This window comes from Sander lucioperca, chromosome 23 (genome assembly GCF_008315115.2).
Source record: "Sander lucioperca isolate FBNREF2018 chromosome 23, SLUC_FBN_1.2, whole genome shotgun sequence".
NCBI classification, from domain to species: domain Eukaryota; kingdom Metazoa; phylum Chordata; class Actinopteri; order Perciformes; family Percidae; genus Sander; species Sander lucioperca.
The window spans coordinates 4,383,363-4,400,659 of NC_050195.1; the positions used below are offsets into that span (position 1 = coordinate 4,383,363).

At 45.4% G+C, this 17,297-nt stretch overlaps 1 protein-coding gene across 3 annotated transcripts in view; it reads right to left on the reverse strand.

Moving 5' to 3' along the window:
• LOC116062280 (piezo-type mechanosensitive ion channel component 2-like) overlaps positions 1–17,297 on the reverse strand; it is an 87,130-nt gene that overhangs the window by 41,932 nt on the left and 27,901 nt on the right. For all 3 annotated transcript variants that reach the window (XM_031316931.2, XM_035998135.1, XM_035998136.1), the window contains exons 6-18: positions 16,096–16,303; positions 13,974–14,187; positions 12,012–12,159; positions 10,680–10,850; positions 10,431–10,545; positions 9,096–9,484; positions 8,594–8,699; positions 7,367–7,629; positions 5,538–5,686; positions 4,550–4,628; positions 4,206–4,300; positions 3,700–3,968; positions 3,253–3,410 (exon numbers count right to left, since the gene is read on the reverse strand). In XM_031316931.2, the coding sequence (XP_031172791.1) occupies positions 3,253–3,410; positions 3,700–3,968; positions 4,206–4,300; positions 4,550–4,628; positions 5,538–5,686; positions 7,367–7,629; positions 8,594–8,699; positions 9,096–9,484; positions 10,431–10,545; positions 10,680–10,850; positions 12,012–12,159; positions 13,974–14,187; positions 16,096–16,303 (2,364 nt within the window). The remainder of the gene's footprint in view (positions 1–3,252; positions 3,411–3,699; positions 3,969–4,205; positions 4,301–4,549; positions 4,629–5,537; positions 5,687–7,366; positions 7,630–8,593; positions 8,700–9,095; positions 9,485–10,430; positions 10,546–10,679; positions 10,851–12,011; positions 12,160–13,973; positions 14,188–16,095; positions 16,304–17,297) is intronic.

Consider the following 17,297-nt stretch of genomic DNA (forward strand, 5'->3'; position numbering starts at 1 on the left):
ACACACACACCTGCAGAGAGATAGACAGGTTCAACACACACACCTGCAGAGAGACAGACAGCTTCAACACACACACCTGCAGAGAGACAGACAGCTTCAACACACACACCTGCAGAGAGACAGACAGGTTCAACACACACACACCTGCAGAGAGACAGACAGGTTCAACACACACCTGCAGAGAGACCGACAGGTTCAACACACACACATCTGCAAAGAGATGGAAATGTTCAACACACACACACACACACACACACACACACACCTGCAGAGAGATAGACAGCTTCAACACACACACACACACACACACACACACACACACACACACACACACACACACACACACACACACACCTGCAGAGAGATAGACAGGTTCAACACACACACCTGCAGAGAGACAGACAGCTTCAACACACACACACACACACACACCTGCAGAGAGATAGACAGGTTCAACACACACAAACACACCTGCAGAGAGATAGACAGGTTCAACACACACACACCTGCAGAGAGACAGACAGGTTCAACACACACACCTGCAGAGAGACAGACAGCTTCAACACACACACACACACACACACACACCTGCAGAGAGATAGACAGGTTCAACACACACAACTGCAGAGAGACAGACAGGTTCAACACACACACACACACACACACACACACACCTGCAGAGAGACAGACAGGTTCAACACACACAAACACACCTGCAGAGAGATAGACAGGTTCAACACACACACCTGCAGAGAGACAGACAGGTTCAACACACACACCTGCAGAGAGACAGACAGGTTCAACACACACAACCTGCAGAGAGACAGACAGGTTCAACACACACAACCTGCAGAGAGACAGACAGGTTCAACACACACAACCTGCAGAGAGACAGACAGGTTCAACACACACACACACACACACACACCTGCAGAGAGATAGACAGGTTCAACACACACACCTGCAGAGAGACAGACAGCTTCAACACACACACCTGCAGAGAGACAGACAGGTTCAACACACACACACCTGCAGAGAGACAGACAGGTTCAACACACACACCTGCAGAGAGACAGACAGGTTCAACACACACCTGCAGAGAGACCGACAGGTTCAACACACACACATCTGCAAAGAGATGGAAATGTTCAACACACACACACACACACACACACACACACCTGCAGAGAGATAGACAGGTTCAACACACACACAGCTGCAGAGAGACAGACAGGTTCAACACACACACACACACACACACACACACACAGACATCTGCAGAGAGATAGACAGGTTCAACACACACACAGCTGCAGAGAGACAGACAGGTTCAACACACACCTGCAGAGAGACAGACAGGTTCAACACACACACATCTGCACAGAGATAGAAAGGTTCAACACACACACACACACACACACACACACACACACACACACACACCTGCAGAGAGATAGACAGGTTCAACACACACACAGCTGCAGAGAGACAGACAGGTTCAACACACACCTGCAGAGAGACAGACGTGCACCACACACACACCTGCAGAGAGACTTCTTATTTCCCCACATGACATATGTTTATATATGCAACTATTAAAATCTAAACTACTACAACCAAGGAGGAGCAGAGCTGGCCCGGCATGGACGCCAAAGGAGCGAAGACATTAAGCACCGGAGAGGTCCCGAGGCAGCCATCGTCTTTATTTTTTCACCTTTTTTTATTCAGGGTAGGTTCACTGAGAAAAAGCCTCTCTTTTACAGGAACGCCTTGATCACATACACACAGTTACACATTCATACCTGGAAACAGCCCAGCACAACCACAGTCTGATCTGACCACATTCATACTGGAAGCTGCCCAGTACTACCACAGTCTGATCTGATCACATTCATACTGGAAGCTGCCCAGTACTACCACAGTCTGATCTGATCAGATTCATACTGGAAGCTTCCCAGTACTAGCCTGGTCCTACCAGACTCTGGTACATTTCATTTGTCCAGAGAGTCTGGCCTCTCTCCATTGACAAGTGTTAACTTCCTTGAAGGCGGGTACTCTGTTGAAGTTTAAAACTATTGGATCTGCTCAGAGCCACTCTGGATCTGCCATAACCAATCGCTAACGTTTGGTCGTGACGTATGTCATGCGCATGTACAACAAGAGGGGAGACCGACAACAACTATCGGCTTATATTTAGCATTAGCATCGCTAGCGTTAGCCTTAGCCAACTCCTTCACCACTAACGGAGTGAGCTGGAAAATCAAACTTTTCCCGAACCCCGTGGGGAGGAGGGCCACAACATCATGGCCACCAACACAACTCAGCAAAGATTGTTCTTGCTCGGGCTTTAACTTCTGGATATTCAGCAGCGTTGCCACAACGGACCGAATGACTTCGCTTGCATCTTTCTAGTGCACGTCCTCAACGTCATCGTTGTCAGCCACTCCCTCTGTTCGCTGATTGGACCTACAAATATTTGACCGGAGAAAACCCAAGAATATTCCGCAAGCCCAGACGGAGTACTGAAGGGAAATGAAAATCGAGTGGAAGTAAGTAGGAGGGCGGAGCCAGGCTAGGCCAGTACTACCACAGTCTGATCTGATCACATTCATACTGGAAGCTGCCCAGTACTACCACAGTCTGATCTGATCACATTCATACTGGAAGCTGCCCAGTACTACCACAGTCTGATCTGATCACATTCATACTGGAAGCTGCCCAGTACTACCACAGTCTGATCTGATCACATTCATACTGGAAGCTGCCCAGTACTACCACAGTCTGATCTGATCACATTCATACTGGAAGCTGCCCAGTACTACCACAGTCTGATCTGATCACATTCATACTGGAAGCTGCCCAGTACTACCACAGTCTGATCTGCTGCCACTGAGCAGCTCCACTGGAGAGGTTTGGGTTAAAGGCCTTGCTCAGGGGCACCTCAGTGGTGGTAATGAGTGGAGAGACCAGGCCACCACTGCCCACGATTGTGAACGAACGCAAACTATCAGAGTCTGAGGTGAGTCAGTGACACCATGCAAACCCCTCCAGATGTAGGAAAGTGTTGCACTCACCCAGGCTGGTTAGTCCCACTCACACTGAACACAGTACGTAGGGAAAAGGAGGCTATTACCGGCTAGCCTAACCTTTAGTAGCCGTGGTCTTTGGGGTTTTAACAAGCCTGGTTTGTTTAGCGCGTTCGTAACACAGAAAGACAGACAGACAGACAGACAGAAAGACAGGCAGACAGACCTCCTTCACACAGACCCAGATGATGTACGAGGAGACAATCTTGACGATGTGAAGTTCCAGGATCCACCAGAGGACGAACTGGAGGCGCTGCAGAGAGACGAGGAGACGCAGGGACAGAACTGAGAGACGGTCCACCACCAACCGCCAGGACACCAGCCCTGAGGACAGACAGAGAGACAGATAGACAGGGGTAAAGACAGACAGACAGACAGACAGGTGTTCAGACAGACAGACAGACAGACTGATTTTCAGACACACAGAGAGACAGACAGATAGAGAGAGAGAGAGAGAGAGAGAGAGAGAGAGAGAGAGAGAGAGACAGACAGGCAGGCAGGCAGGCAGGCAGACAGACAGACAGTAAGACTGTTTTTCTGTTTGGGTTTTTAATTTTGATTCCTTTTTATTCTGCAGCTTCCGTGTGTCCCTGCTAATGATGAATGTGTTTACCTCTGATGTGGTCAGACAGGGTTTCCCTCTCGAAGATGCAGGGGTCCTTCTCCTCCTCCTCCTGTGTCACCTCCTCCTTCTCCTGCTCCTTCTGTGTCTCCTCCTCCTCCTCCTGTGTCTCCTCCTCCTTCTCCTCCTCTTTTTGTGTCTCCTCCTCCTCCTTCTGTGTCTCCTCCTCTGTCTCCGTCTGTCCTCTCTTCTCCTCCAGGAGGAGTGGAGGAGCTCCGCCCAGCGACAGGTCGAACAGGCTGCCGTCAGAGTGGACCAACCTGCAGAGAGATAGACAGGTTCATCACATACACCTGAAGAGAGACAGACAGGTTCGTCACACACATCTGCAGAGAGACAGACAGGTTCAACACAACTGCAGAGAGACAGACAGGTTCATCTCACACACACACACACACACACACACACACACACCTGTAGAGAGACAGACAGGTTCATCACACACACACCTGCAGAGAGACAGACAGGTTCATCACACACACCTGTGTGTGTGTTACCTGGTGATGGTGCTGTTGTGTGTGTCCACCACAGTCTTCAGATCAGTCAGCTGCAGGAAGGGCTGGTGGAAGTAATGCAGGTGAACGATACACACCTGCAGAAAGAGTTTTAACAGGTAACACCTGGCTGTTAAACTAGGGATACCGGTCCACTGTTTGGCTTAATATCAAACCGGGCCCAGCTGCTAACACATACCAAGAGGAATATTAATAATAATAATAATAATAGTAATAATAATAATAATAATAATAATAATAATAATAATAATAATAATAATAATAATAATAATTATTATTATTATTATTATTATTATTATTATTATTATTATTATTATTATTATTACCAAGAGGAAGGCAGCAGGGATGAAGATCCTGGTGAAGAGAACAGGAACAGAAAACTTCTCCAACCCGATGTCCTCCAACCTGGAGAGACAACCACACATCAGAGATTATCTGGGAGTACTGCAGAGTATCTGGGAGTACTAGGGAGTACCTGGGAGTACCTGGGAGTATCTGGGAGTATCTGGGAGTACTGCAGAGTAACTGGGAGTACTATGGAGTACCTGGGAGTAACTGGGAGTACCTGGGAGTACTGCAGAGTAACTGGGAGTACTAGGGAGTACTGCAGAGTAACTGGGAGTACTAGGGAGTACTGTGTTTACCTGTGAGTACCTGTGAGTACCTGTGAGTACCTGTGAGTACCTGTGTTTACCTGTGAGTACCTGTGAGTACCTGTGAGTATCTGTGAGTACCTGTGTTTACCTGTGAGTACCTGTGAGTACCTGTGTTTACCTGTGAGTACCTGTGAGTACCTGTGTTTACCTGTGAGTACCTGTGAGTACCTGTGTTTACCTGTGAGTACCTGTGAGTACCTGTGTTTACCTGTGTTTACCTGTGAGTACCTGTGTTTACCTGTGAGTACCTGTGAGTACCTGTGTTTACCTGTGAGTACCTGTGAGTACCTGTGTTTACCTGTGAGTACCTGTGAGTACCTGTGTTTACCTGTGAGTACCTGTGTTTACCTGTGAGTACCTGTGAGTACCTGTGAGTACCTGTGTTTACCTGTGAGTACCTGTGTTTACCTGTGAGTACCTGTGAGTACCTGTGAGTACCTGTGTTTACCTGTGAGTACCTGTGAGTACCTGTGTTTACCTGTGAGTACCTGTGAGTACCTGTGTTTACCTGTGAGTACCTGTGTTTACCTGTGAGTACCTGTGAGTACCTGTGTTTACCTGTGAGTACCTGTGAGTACCTGTGTTTACCTGTGAGTACCTGTGTTTACCTGTGAGTACCTGTGAGTACCTGTGTTTACCTGTGAGTACCTGTGTTTACCTGTCAGTGCTGAGTCCAGTGTAGTAGCTCCAGGTGTCGGGGGACGAGGGGAACTGGAAGGTGTAGACCAGGATGAGAACCAACATGGAGTAAACGACCACAGCTACCCAGAAACCCCTGAGCATGGCACGCCAACGCTCATAGTTCAACTACACACAGACAGGTAGAGAGACAGACAGGTTGAGAGACAGTGATACAGACAGGGAGAGAGAGAGACAGACAGGGAGAGCGACAGTGAGACAGACAGGTAGATGCTGTAAATCAGACCAATCAGCTTCATCATAGTCTATAGTCCGTTGCTGCCAGAGGTCCCTCCCTCTCCATCTCTGAGTTAACTTTAAACTCCGGTCCCATCGAGCAACATTAACCAGAACCTGTGATCCAAGCTACACGCTGAAAATATCAGATCATTTCCTCTCTAACTGGGAGGTTTTATAAAGAATATGTTAGATCATTTCCTCTCTAACTGGGAGGTTTTATAAAGAATATGTTAGATCATTTCCTCTCTAACTGGGAGGTTTTATAAAGAATATGTTAGATCATTTCCTCTCTAACTGGGAGGTTTTGGGACTGATTGGTGGGATTGCTGTGGATGAAGTCCACACGGAGATACACTGGTAAGAGCCAATGAGGTTTAAGCATATATCAGAAAATTTAAATATCTCACGTTACTGTACGTCCACACCGCGGCCGACTTGATCTTCTAAAGATACAGGAAGTCATTCATTTTCAATGGAAGCTGCTTCTCTCAGCTGCAAGGAGCGGAAAATCTGTCGGCGTCACGTTTTGGGCGTTTTGAGCGACCAGAGCGTCAATCAGAAAGTTGAAAGTAGGTCAACTTTATGGTAATGAGCTATGACGCGGTTCAGCGGCAACCAATCAGAATATAGACGTCCTTCATGCTGGCTGATCCCAGAGAAACATACGATGTAAACTTTGGTTCCTACCAAAACATTAGTTCAGAGAAAAAGGAGGAGAAGCTCATCATGGCCGTTGCTGGGTTCCCTATCATTTATGATATTTGCGTATAGGGACCAGTTAACGTTACCTGCCGGTCACATGGTCTCTAAACAGTCCGCTCACGGTGAAGTCCTGCACGGATCAACAGCTGGCGGCTGCTCGCTCTGCCTGCACGCTGCTGCGGTTCAGCGGCTAACGAGCGAGCTAACTGCTAACAGACACCGCTGCGACCAACAACCAATACACATTCAGTCATTATATATGTCATTTATAAAAGGTTTCTAGTGTCAGTGTATTGGCCGTGCAGTGGCTGCTTGATCTTTTTCCATGATGAACATAGAATGCTGCTACGTCAGAGCGGCCAAAGCCTCAAACAGCTTCCCCGGACTTTCTGACCAGAGTCCTCGACCGGGCGGCCAGAGCTTCTTTGCAGCTCAAGTCGGCGGCGGTGTGTACGTACGGTTACTGTATCGTGTCAACAGTTAACTTCATGTAATATTAGATGAGGAGTTTTCTTTTGAACAACTTCCTTCCTGACACTATTTAGCAGAGCCACGGTCGCTCCATCCGGAGCTCACCGCCTCCCAGGACCGTTGTGATTGGTTTAAAGAAATGCCAATAAACCAGAGCACGTTTTTCTTCTGTCCCAGAATGCATCTGTGGTGTAGCTAGACCTTGCTGTGCAGCGCTGTGGAGATAGAGCTGGCTATAAGAGACTAGCTTCATCAGAACAATCTCAATCTCTAGCCTAACCCTAACCCACTCAAACAACTTAGTAACGTTGTGGTTTAAGAATCAAAGTAACACAGTGGTACCCTGGAGTACACACAGTAGTAGTACTTGTAGTACTAGTAGTACTTGAGTCTTACCTGGTAGAGGGCGACGCAGCAGAGGAACATCACCATGTAGATCACTTTGTAGACAACGATCTTTCCTTCAAAACTAACAAAGAAGAACATCGTTCCGCAGACATAGATCCAGTATTTAACAAACATCCTGGTAACCACTGCAACAAGAGCCTCCATCTTAAGTCCTCCTCCTCCTCTCTGCAGGCGCAGCACCTCCTCGTACGACACCTCCTCCTCCTCCTCCTTCTTCTTCTCCTGCAGATCGTCACAAGCACGCTGCTCCACTGGAGGACACAAAACAGCAGCAGATGCTAGATCACACCTGACACACGTGTCAGCAGAGTTTATGTTCTACACTCTTGGTTAGTGAAGTTTTTATTAATTTCAGACCACAATTTCACTGCAGGACTTTTACTGTAACAGAGTATTTTACATTGTGGTATTAATACTTTACTGAAGTAATCTGAATACTTCTTCCACCGCTTCTATACTCTTTGGTGAAAATGTTCTTCAGTAAAAGTTTGTAAGTATCATCAGGGAAATGTAGTAAAACATTGTAGAAAGTGTAAAGGATCTAAACAGACAGACACACACATACACAGACACACACACACACAGACACACAGACACAGACACACACACACACACAGACACACAGACACAGACACACACACATACACAAACACACACAACCAGTTGTGTGTTTAATGGTCTGATCATGTCAGCTGGACTTGTAGCCATTATATTGTCGGCTAGTTTACTTTAGAATCAAACATCAGATTTTATAAACTACATGTGTTTAGTGTGCAGGAATCTTAATGTGTAAAGTAACTAGTAACTAAAGCTGTAACAGATGAATGTAGTGGAGTAAAAAGTACAATATTTCTCTCTGAAATGTTGCGGAGTAGAAGTAGAAAGTGGCAAGAACAGAAAAGGCTCAAGTAAAATACAAGTACCTCAACATTTGGACTGAAGTACAGAACTGGAGTAAATGTACTTAGTTACACTACAACACTGCATCTCTTTTGGAACATGCTTCATTCTGTAGTTTTTGGTTTAGAAGCCTTTAATGGAGATTTATAGCGGTAGAAAATGCAGCTATACTCCGTTAAAGTCAGTCTGCAGCTGTGATGACGAACAGGAAGCAGGGTGCTCTGTGTTGATGTCGGCACGTGTAGCGGTTGTGATCTAGCATCTACCCAAAACAGCAGTCAGACAGGTGAATGGTCAGTGAGACAGGTGTTTTACCCTCTGTGTGGACAGTGATGGTGGACAGCTGTGGGTCTTTCTGTCTGTCTCTCTTCTCAGTTAGCGCCTGACGCAGCAGCAGCCAGAAGGTCAACAGACACAACAACTGCAACAACAACATGATCATCAGATTACACATTTGCAGACAACAGCGAGTATGTGAAGTCGAAGCAGTAGAGCTGAATCTCTGCTTTCTCTAGGAAGCTTTAGTAACGGTGTTTGTGTTTGGTGTTTTTGGTTAAATGTTAGAACGATAACTCTTTGATTCACCCTGAAGGTCAGCTGCAGTCAACGAAAGCTTCGTAAATACACTACTACGAACAGTGTAACATCACAGTAATATCACAGTAACATCACAGTAACATCACAGTAAAATCACAGTAACATCACAGTAATATCACAGGAACAACACAGTAATATCACAGTAACATCATAGTAACACCACAGTAACATCACACATTAACATCACAGTATTATCACAGTAACACAGTATTAATGTTACCTTTGAGGCGAGCTCCCTGCAGGGATCGTCTTTTCTCGGGAACAGTCCAGGAACTTCCTGGACGGAGGGGAAGCTGTAGACATACTGCATGACGACGAGCAGGTTGCCGTAGGCGACCAGCCAGGGTGATGACATCAGCGTGTAGCGGCGACGCTCTCGCATCATCCAGAGGATGCACGACCACAGCAGCAGGACGCATGTCAGCCAGGACACATACGTGATGGGCCAGGCCATCATGGCCATAAGAGCGCAGATGTAGCTCTGTTTGAGGAGGAAGCTGAACGCCAGAGCAGCAGCACCGACCCCTTCCTCCTCCTCCTCCTCCTCCTCCTCCTCCTCCTCCTCCTCCTCCCATTCATTTCCTTCAAACTCACACGTCTCCAAAGTGTCTGCAGCAACAAACAGACAACAGAACCAGCAATCAGGGCTTTACATTAACACCAGGCAACCTGCCAAATACAGGTAAAAACTACTTTTTAATCGGCTAATACTGTAAAGTTACAAGAAAACTTGTCTGGTGATGAATTAATCGAACAAATCTGCGTCTGTCTGAATCGGCCAGATGCAGAAACAATGTGTCTGTGTTCCGCCATGAAATTTGGGCTGTTTTGTGTACGTTTGGCTTGGAGACATAATCTTTGCACATTTTCTTAAAAAATGGGATAGAATATGCGGGATATTTATGCCATTTTATGCAATGAAATTGCGGGAACTTGCAAAAACTGTGGTTTCATCATGGCTTCATCTCGGGGTTAGGAGCTTTTCGATGATGTTCACGTCGCGTAATTACGTCACTTCATAAAGTTCCCATGGCAACAGGGGAAAATGGCTGCTCTTGTGTGAAGTAAACGCAACATTTTTCAACTGTTTGCTAAGATATATGTGACTTTTTGCAACGAAAATGCGGAGATTATGAAATCATGCAAGCCATGCATATTTTGCGCAGAAATCGGCAATTTATGCGGCAAAAGTGCGGCGTATTTGAAAAAATGCGGCCCCCGAAATAAATATGCAGACTTTGGCTGATTATGCATTGAATTATGAGATCACATAATCACGTTTTTCTGGAGGGACTGCATAGTACTAATCCTACATTTCCCATGAACACGCATGTTACTTATATCAACTGTTAGCTACGTGTGTAGCGTGTAGTATCCATTACGAGTTACGCTGAAATGAAGAAGACGAACGGCACCAAACAAACCAGAGGAGCTGACATAAAGAAAGTTAGGTAAAACACGTGGCTAGTGGAATGTCTGAGGAACCTCCGGTCGTTCTGATTCGAGGTAAGTCTGAATCTGAACAGCTGTGCTGGGATTCAAACCACAAACTCACCTGATTGGCTGAGAGAGTAGTGAGGAGTGGAGTAAACATCCAATCCCAGGGCTGTGCTCTGGGTGGGCGGGGCAAAAGAGTCAGAGGGACTGTGATTGGTGGAGGACGCCAGCGTCTACAGACGGAAACACAGACAGCTGTCACATTAAACTACAAAACTAGAGTAAAACTGACAGTAACTCACTGAATTCTAATTATTAATAAAATGGCAATAATAAATAAATGATACTATCTTTAGTGTTTGCGTACGTCTCTGCTCTCGGGACGATCGTGAGCTCTCCTCCAAAGCTCTCTCCGTCTCTCCGCTGTGATGTCACCGCTGACATCATCACTCAGGTTGCTGGTGGCAGTGATGTCACAGCTCCTGCTGATCGCTGACTCTGTCCTATCTGTACCCCGCCCCCCATCAACGCCGATCAGCTGCAAAAACATGTGACACGTCAGCCAATGAGAGCTGAGAGACTCTACCAACAACAGACAATTTAAATATCTGCTCAGGAAGTCTTGACATCATAAAATTACATCGTAAGGTAAGGTGGTAAGATAAGATGAGATGAGATGAGATGAGATGAGATAAGGTAAGATGAGGTAAAATGAGATAAGGTAAGACAAAATAAGATGAGATGAGATGAGGTAAGATGAGATGACTTAAGATAAGATGAGATGAGGTAAGATGAGATGAGATGAGATGACATAAGGTAAGATAAGATGAGATGACATAAGATAAGATGAGATGAGATAAGGTAAGATAAGATGAGATGAGGTGAGATGAGATGACATAAGGCAAGATAAGATGAGATGAGGTGAGATGAGGTAAGATGAGATGAGGTAAGATGAGATGAGATGACATAAGGTAAGATAAGATGAGATGAGATGAGGTGAGATGAGGTAAGATGAGATGAGGTGAGATGAGATGAGGTATGATGAGGTGAGATGAGGTAAGATGAGATGACATAAGATAAGATGAGATGAGATAAGATGAGATGACATAAGGTAAGATAAGATGAGATGAGGTAAGATGAGATGAGATGACATGAGGTAAGATAAGATGAGATGAGATGAGGTAAGATGAGATGAGATGAGATGAGATGAGATAAGGTAAGATAAGATGAGATGAGATGAGGTAAGATGAGGTAAGATGAGATGACAAAAGGTAAGATAGGATGAGATGACATGAGATAAGATAAGATGAGATGACATAAGGTAAGATGAGATGAGGTAAGATGAGATGACATAAGGTAAGATGAGATGACATAAGGTAAGATGAGATGAGGTAAGATGAGATATGCCTTTATTGTCTCCTATAGATATATATTTAATTTATGTTTTATTTATGTCTTATTGTATATATGTTATTTAGTGTATACACTTATTGACTTGCTCTTCTCGTACTCCTTTACCTTGAATGTGACTGTGAGCAACTGCAGGTAAATAATTCCCCTGAGAGGATTAATAAAGTATTCTGATTCTGATTATAGAAGAAATTTGTAATCGGCAGGCAAGAGACCAAAAAACGGCGACACATTGTATATAAACACACATTAAACATGAAATGATTATTATAATGTGTGCAGTGATCACCTGGTTCCTCCACAGACTGGCCACGGTGTTGTAGAGCAGCAGCAGCATCAGAGGACTGCAGAAGTGAAACCAGCTGAGCTCAGAGTTCACCTGCAGCCTCCAGGGGGCCGAGCAGTCCACCGAGCCGGCCGGGACCATCCCAAAAACTCTGGGGCACAGGATTCAATCACTCAGTCAATCAATCAATCAATCAGTCAATCAATCAATCATATCAGGGGGCAGAGCAGTCCACTGAGCCGGCCAGGATCATCCCAAACACTCTGAAGCACAGGAATCAATCACTCAGTCAATCAATCAATCAATCATATCAGGGGGCAGAGCAGTCCACCGAGCCGGCCAGGAGCATCCCAAACAGGCAATCATGACAGTAACAGAGTATACATCAAACTATACAGTTTATAGCTCAGATAACTGACTCCAGACCTGCTGTCTCCTAAAGACAACCAGCAGGGGGCAGCACAGTCTCAGATAACAGACTTCCAGACCTGCTGTCTCCTAAAGACAACCAGCAGGGGGCAGCACAGTCTCAGATAACAGACTCCAGACCTGCTGTCTCCTAAAGACAACCAGCAGGGGGCAGCACAGTCTCAGATAACTGACTCCAGACCTGCTGTCTCCTAAGGACAACCAGCAGGGGGCAGCACAGTCTCAGATAACTGACTCCAGACCTGCTGTTAGTTTACAGCAACATGTTATAAAGAGAGTGTGTTTGACTCAACCTGTTATTATAATCCACACACCCAACATTTTGGGTTTACTCCTTTCTCTCTCTTCACTCCTCTCCTCTATTTACTCATTTCAGTTGTCCTAAAAGAAGTTATCTCTGGAAACTTTACAGTGTGTGTGTGTGTGTGTGTGTGTGTGTGTGTGTGTGTGTGTTCTTGTTTAACTATATTTGTGGGGTCCAAAAACCGGGAATACAGTATACTTGTGGGGTCCGGACAGCTTTGTGGGGCCAAAATGCTGGACCCCACAACTTTAAAGGGCTTTTTGAGGCTTAAGACTTGGTTTTAGGATTAGGGTTAGAATTAGGTTATGGTTAGGGTGAGGGTAAGGGTTAAGGTTAGGCATTTAGTGGTGATGGTTAAGGTTAGGGTAAGGGGCTAGGAAATGCATTATGTCAATGACAGGTCCCCACAAAGATAGTGCCATGCACTGTTTGTGTGTGTGTGTGTGTGTGTGTGTGTGTGTGTGTGTGTGTGTGTGTGTAAATCATTTTTTATTTCAAGCATTCAGCCCTCTGAGATTTACTCGCCAATTGAAAAATGTACCCGCATTTGGCGTTTGGTAGGTGGGGGTGTGTTACCTGGTGAGGTGTTACCTGGTGAGGTGTTACCTGGTGAGGTGTTACCTGGCGGGTGTGTGTTACCTGGTGAGGTGTGTTACCTGGCGGGGGTGTGTTACCTGGTGAGGTGTGTTACCTGGTGAGGTGTTACCTGGCGGAGGTGTGTTACCTGGTGAGGTGTGTTACCTGGTGAGGTGTGTTACCTGGTGAGGTGTGTTACCTGGCGGGGGTGTGTTACCTGGTGAGGTGTGTTACCTGGTGAGGTGTTACCTGGCGGGGGTGTGTTACCTGGTGAGGTGTGTTACCTGGCGGGGGTGTGTTACCTGGTGAGGTGTTACCTGGTGAGGTGTGTTACCTGGTGAGGTGTGTTACCTGGTGGAGGTGTGTTACCTGGCGGGGGTGTGTTACCTGGTGGAGGTGTGTTACCTGGCGGGGGTGTGTTACCTGGTGAGGTGTGTTACCTGGTGGAGGTGTGTTACCTGGTGGAGGTGTGTTACCTGGTGGAGGTGTGTTACCTGGCGGGGGTGTGTTACCTGGCGGGGGTGTGTTACCTGGTGGAGGTGTGTTACCTGGCGGGGGTGTGTTACCTGGTGGAGGTGTGTTACCTGGCGGGGGTGTGTTACCTGGTGGAGGTGTGTTACCTGGCGGGGGTGTGTTACCTGGTGGAGGTGTGTTACCTGGCGGAGGTGCGGTTTGGAGGCCACGCCTCCTGCAGCGAGGGCAGCTGGTAGCTGTAGAGGAGCAGGAAGTGGGAGGCGGAGTAGGGCAGTGATATCACGGACACACACCTAAAGAGGATGGGCGGGACCTGGCCGGACCATGCCCACCACGTACACAACACCTGAAAACAGAGCAGGTAGGGGAGGGAGGAGAGGGAGGGGAACATGATGCCTGGGTGGGTGGGGGGGGGGGCGGGGGAGAGGTTTAAAATCTGCACCTCGTTTTACAGAGCTATTTACAATCGTTTTATCTTACGGAAATGCATGTTTTAAGAAAAAACTCAAATGTCACCTTTATTTACATTTTTATCTTGAGGTTTAATATCTTATTTTCGTTTGATGTAAGGAATATTTGTTTAAGTTCTTGGTCTGTGTGAGCGTGCTAAAGGCAAGCTCTGTAATAGTGTAATGCAATTTGTTTTCAAGATTTTTCTTGGGTATTTGTTTGCTTATTTTGTTTCATACTTATTAGAGTTTGTGTTTATATTCTTTACCTGAACGTGTCATAAAATGTTTTAAATATTTTAATGACTTAAAGTGCTCATATTATGCTCATCTTCAGGTTCATACATAATTGTATTTAGAGGTTGTACCAGAATAGGTTTACATGGTTTAATGTTCAAAAAACACCATTTTTTTAGCTCCTCTTTTCACCGTGTGTTGAGCTCTCTGTTTTAGCTACAGAGTGAGACCTCTCGCTTCTGTTCCATCTTTGTTGGGAGTCGCACATGTGCAAAGCTAGGTAAGGACTACTAGCCAGTCAGAAGCAGAGTATGAGGGCGTGTCCTGACAGTACCTAGGTAAGGACTACTAGCCAGTCAGAAGCAGAGTATGAGGGCCCTGACAGTACCTATGTAAGGACTACTAGCCAGTCAGAAGCAGAGTATGAGGGCCCTGACAGTACCTAGGTAAGGACTACTAGCCAGTCAGAAGCAGAGTATGAGGGCGTGCCCTGACAGTACCTAGGTAAGGACTACTAGCCAGTCAGAAGCAGAGTATGAGGGCATGCCCTGCTAGCAGCTAGGTGAGCATTATAACGTGTGTTCCAAAGTGACCACGTTTGTCTCTGAAGTAAAGGCTGGACTACAATAGAGCTGTTTGGTGTTTGGAGCAGTTTGTGAACAGTGTTTTCTGTTGGAGATAGTAAGTCCCTTTGGGGTGGACTTTGGGCTTTTTCACTTTGTAAACCTATAACGTGCAAAACAAAGCTATAGAACCCAATAAAGGAAAGGGAAAAAGGCCAAAAAGCCTAATATGAGCAATTTAATGCTGTTTGGACCACAGGAAGACAAGATAATGGGTATTCATATATATAACAAACTTAAAAATAAACTTTAAAAAGTCTTCTTCTAGTTATCTGAGTCTTCTAGTTATGTGATAGTCTTCTAGTTATCTGAGTCTTCTAGTTATCTGATAGTCTTCTAGTTATCTGATAGTCTTCTAGTTATCTGAGTCTTCTAGTTATCTGATAGTCTTCTAGTTATGTGATAGTCTTCTAGTTGTCTGATAGTCTTCTAGTTATCTGAGTCTTCTAGTTATGTGATAGTCTTCTAGTTATCTGAGTCTTCTAGTTATCTGATAGTCTTCTAGTTATGTGATAGTCTTCTAGTTATCTGATAGTCTTCTAGTTATCTGAGTCTTCTAGTTATCTGATAGTCTTCTAGTTATCTGAGTCTTCTAGTTATCTGATAGTCTTCTAGTTATGTGATAGTCTTCTAGTTATGTGATAGTCTTCTAGTTATCTGATAGTCTTCTAGTTAACTGATAGTCTTCTAGTTATCTGATAGTCTTCTAGTTAACTGATAGTCTTCTAGTTATGTGATAGTCTTCTAGTTATGTGATAGTCTTCTAGTTATCTTATAGTCTTCTAGTTATCTTATAGTCTTCTAGTTATCTGAGTCTTCTAGTTATCTGATAGTCTTCTAGTTATCTGATAGTCTTCTAGTTATCTGAGTCTTCTAGTTATCTGATAGTGTTCTAGTTATGTGATAGTCTTCTAGTTATCTGATAGTCTTCTAGTTATCTGATAGTCTCATATATTTATCTGAAGTATTTAACTGTTTGTATGAAAGTATTTTACCTGTCAGTCCCAGCAGAACTGTCAGCACGACTTTCCCTCCAGTCGTCGTCATTGTTTCCACCATCTGTCTGGTTTTACCGACCAGTAACACCAGTTCAACCAGTAACTTGTTTCTGGTGACTTCTTCCTCTTCCTCCTCCTCGTCTCCGAGGACAGAGTCCTCCTCAGACATCCGATCCTCCTCCCGGTCCTGCTGCTGCTGCTGAGGCTGAAACACAACCGTCTTATTACTCTAAACTTCATTCATTAACTCATGTGTCGACTCTTATAGCCAGACAGTCTGACTAGTCCACACAGCATTCCTGGATGGGAGGACAACGTGCTCTGGTTTATTGACATTTCTTTAAACCAATCACAATCATTGTGGGCGGGGCTAAGCTCCGGACAGAGCCATGGTGCCTCTGCTAAACAGTCTCAGGAAGGAACTTGTTTTGGTGGAACATGTGAACATAGGGAGGCATTTCTGGAATTAAAATAGCTGTTGACTGTGTGATGAACATTTTATTTTAAGAGAAATATTATTTGATTGTCGGTTCTGGCTCTTCTAGGACAGTTCCTGAATCAACCGGGGTTTAGAATGCCAACACAAAGAAAGCAAAGAAAGCAGAAGATGACGGACATCCAGCGGCACCGAACAATCCCCTAAATAAAACGTCATTGATATAGACTGACTCATATCTAACTCAGTCTCACTCCTAGCGCCTCAAAAACTGACTCTTGATCAGGTGTCTGGCGTTAGTTACTGACGCTAAAAGTCTCTTTAGTCTCAGTCAGACAACGTGTTGAACTCAATACGATGCTATCCCATCCACGGAGATGTTTGGGGCTCTGGGACCCTTACACAATGCTTAAAGATATCTGAAGTCTGAGGTCGGGACCCTTGGCCTCACTTTTCTGCGTGCAGAGTACGGGTGCAAGATATATCGACTCAATATCGTTATCGCAATTTATCGAGTGTGTGAGCGTCGCAATAAGTATGCAATATTTAGTTTATTTGTGGAGTGCTGCGTCCCATAGCTGTGTGGCTTAGTTGTGTTTGACTTAGAGCTTGAAACGCTGTAATGATCCTGTTTCATTGGCCAGTTACCGTGGTTACCATGCCACGTGCAGATGTTAGTGCACGGGTCCACTACATGACAAACCCTATGGAGCGTACCACGTGACATGTCTGCATATTTCAACAGAGTGACAGTGAGAGTGAA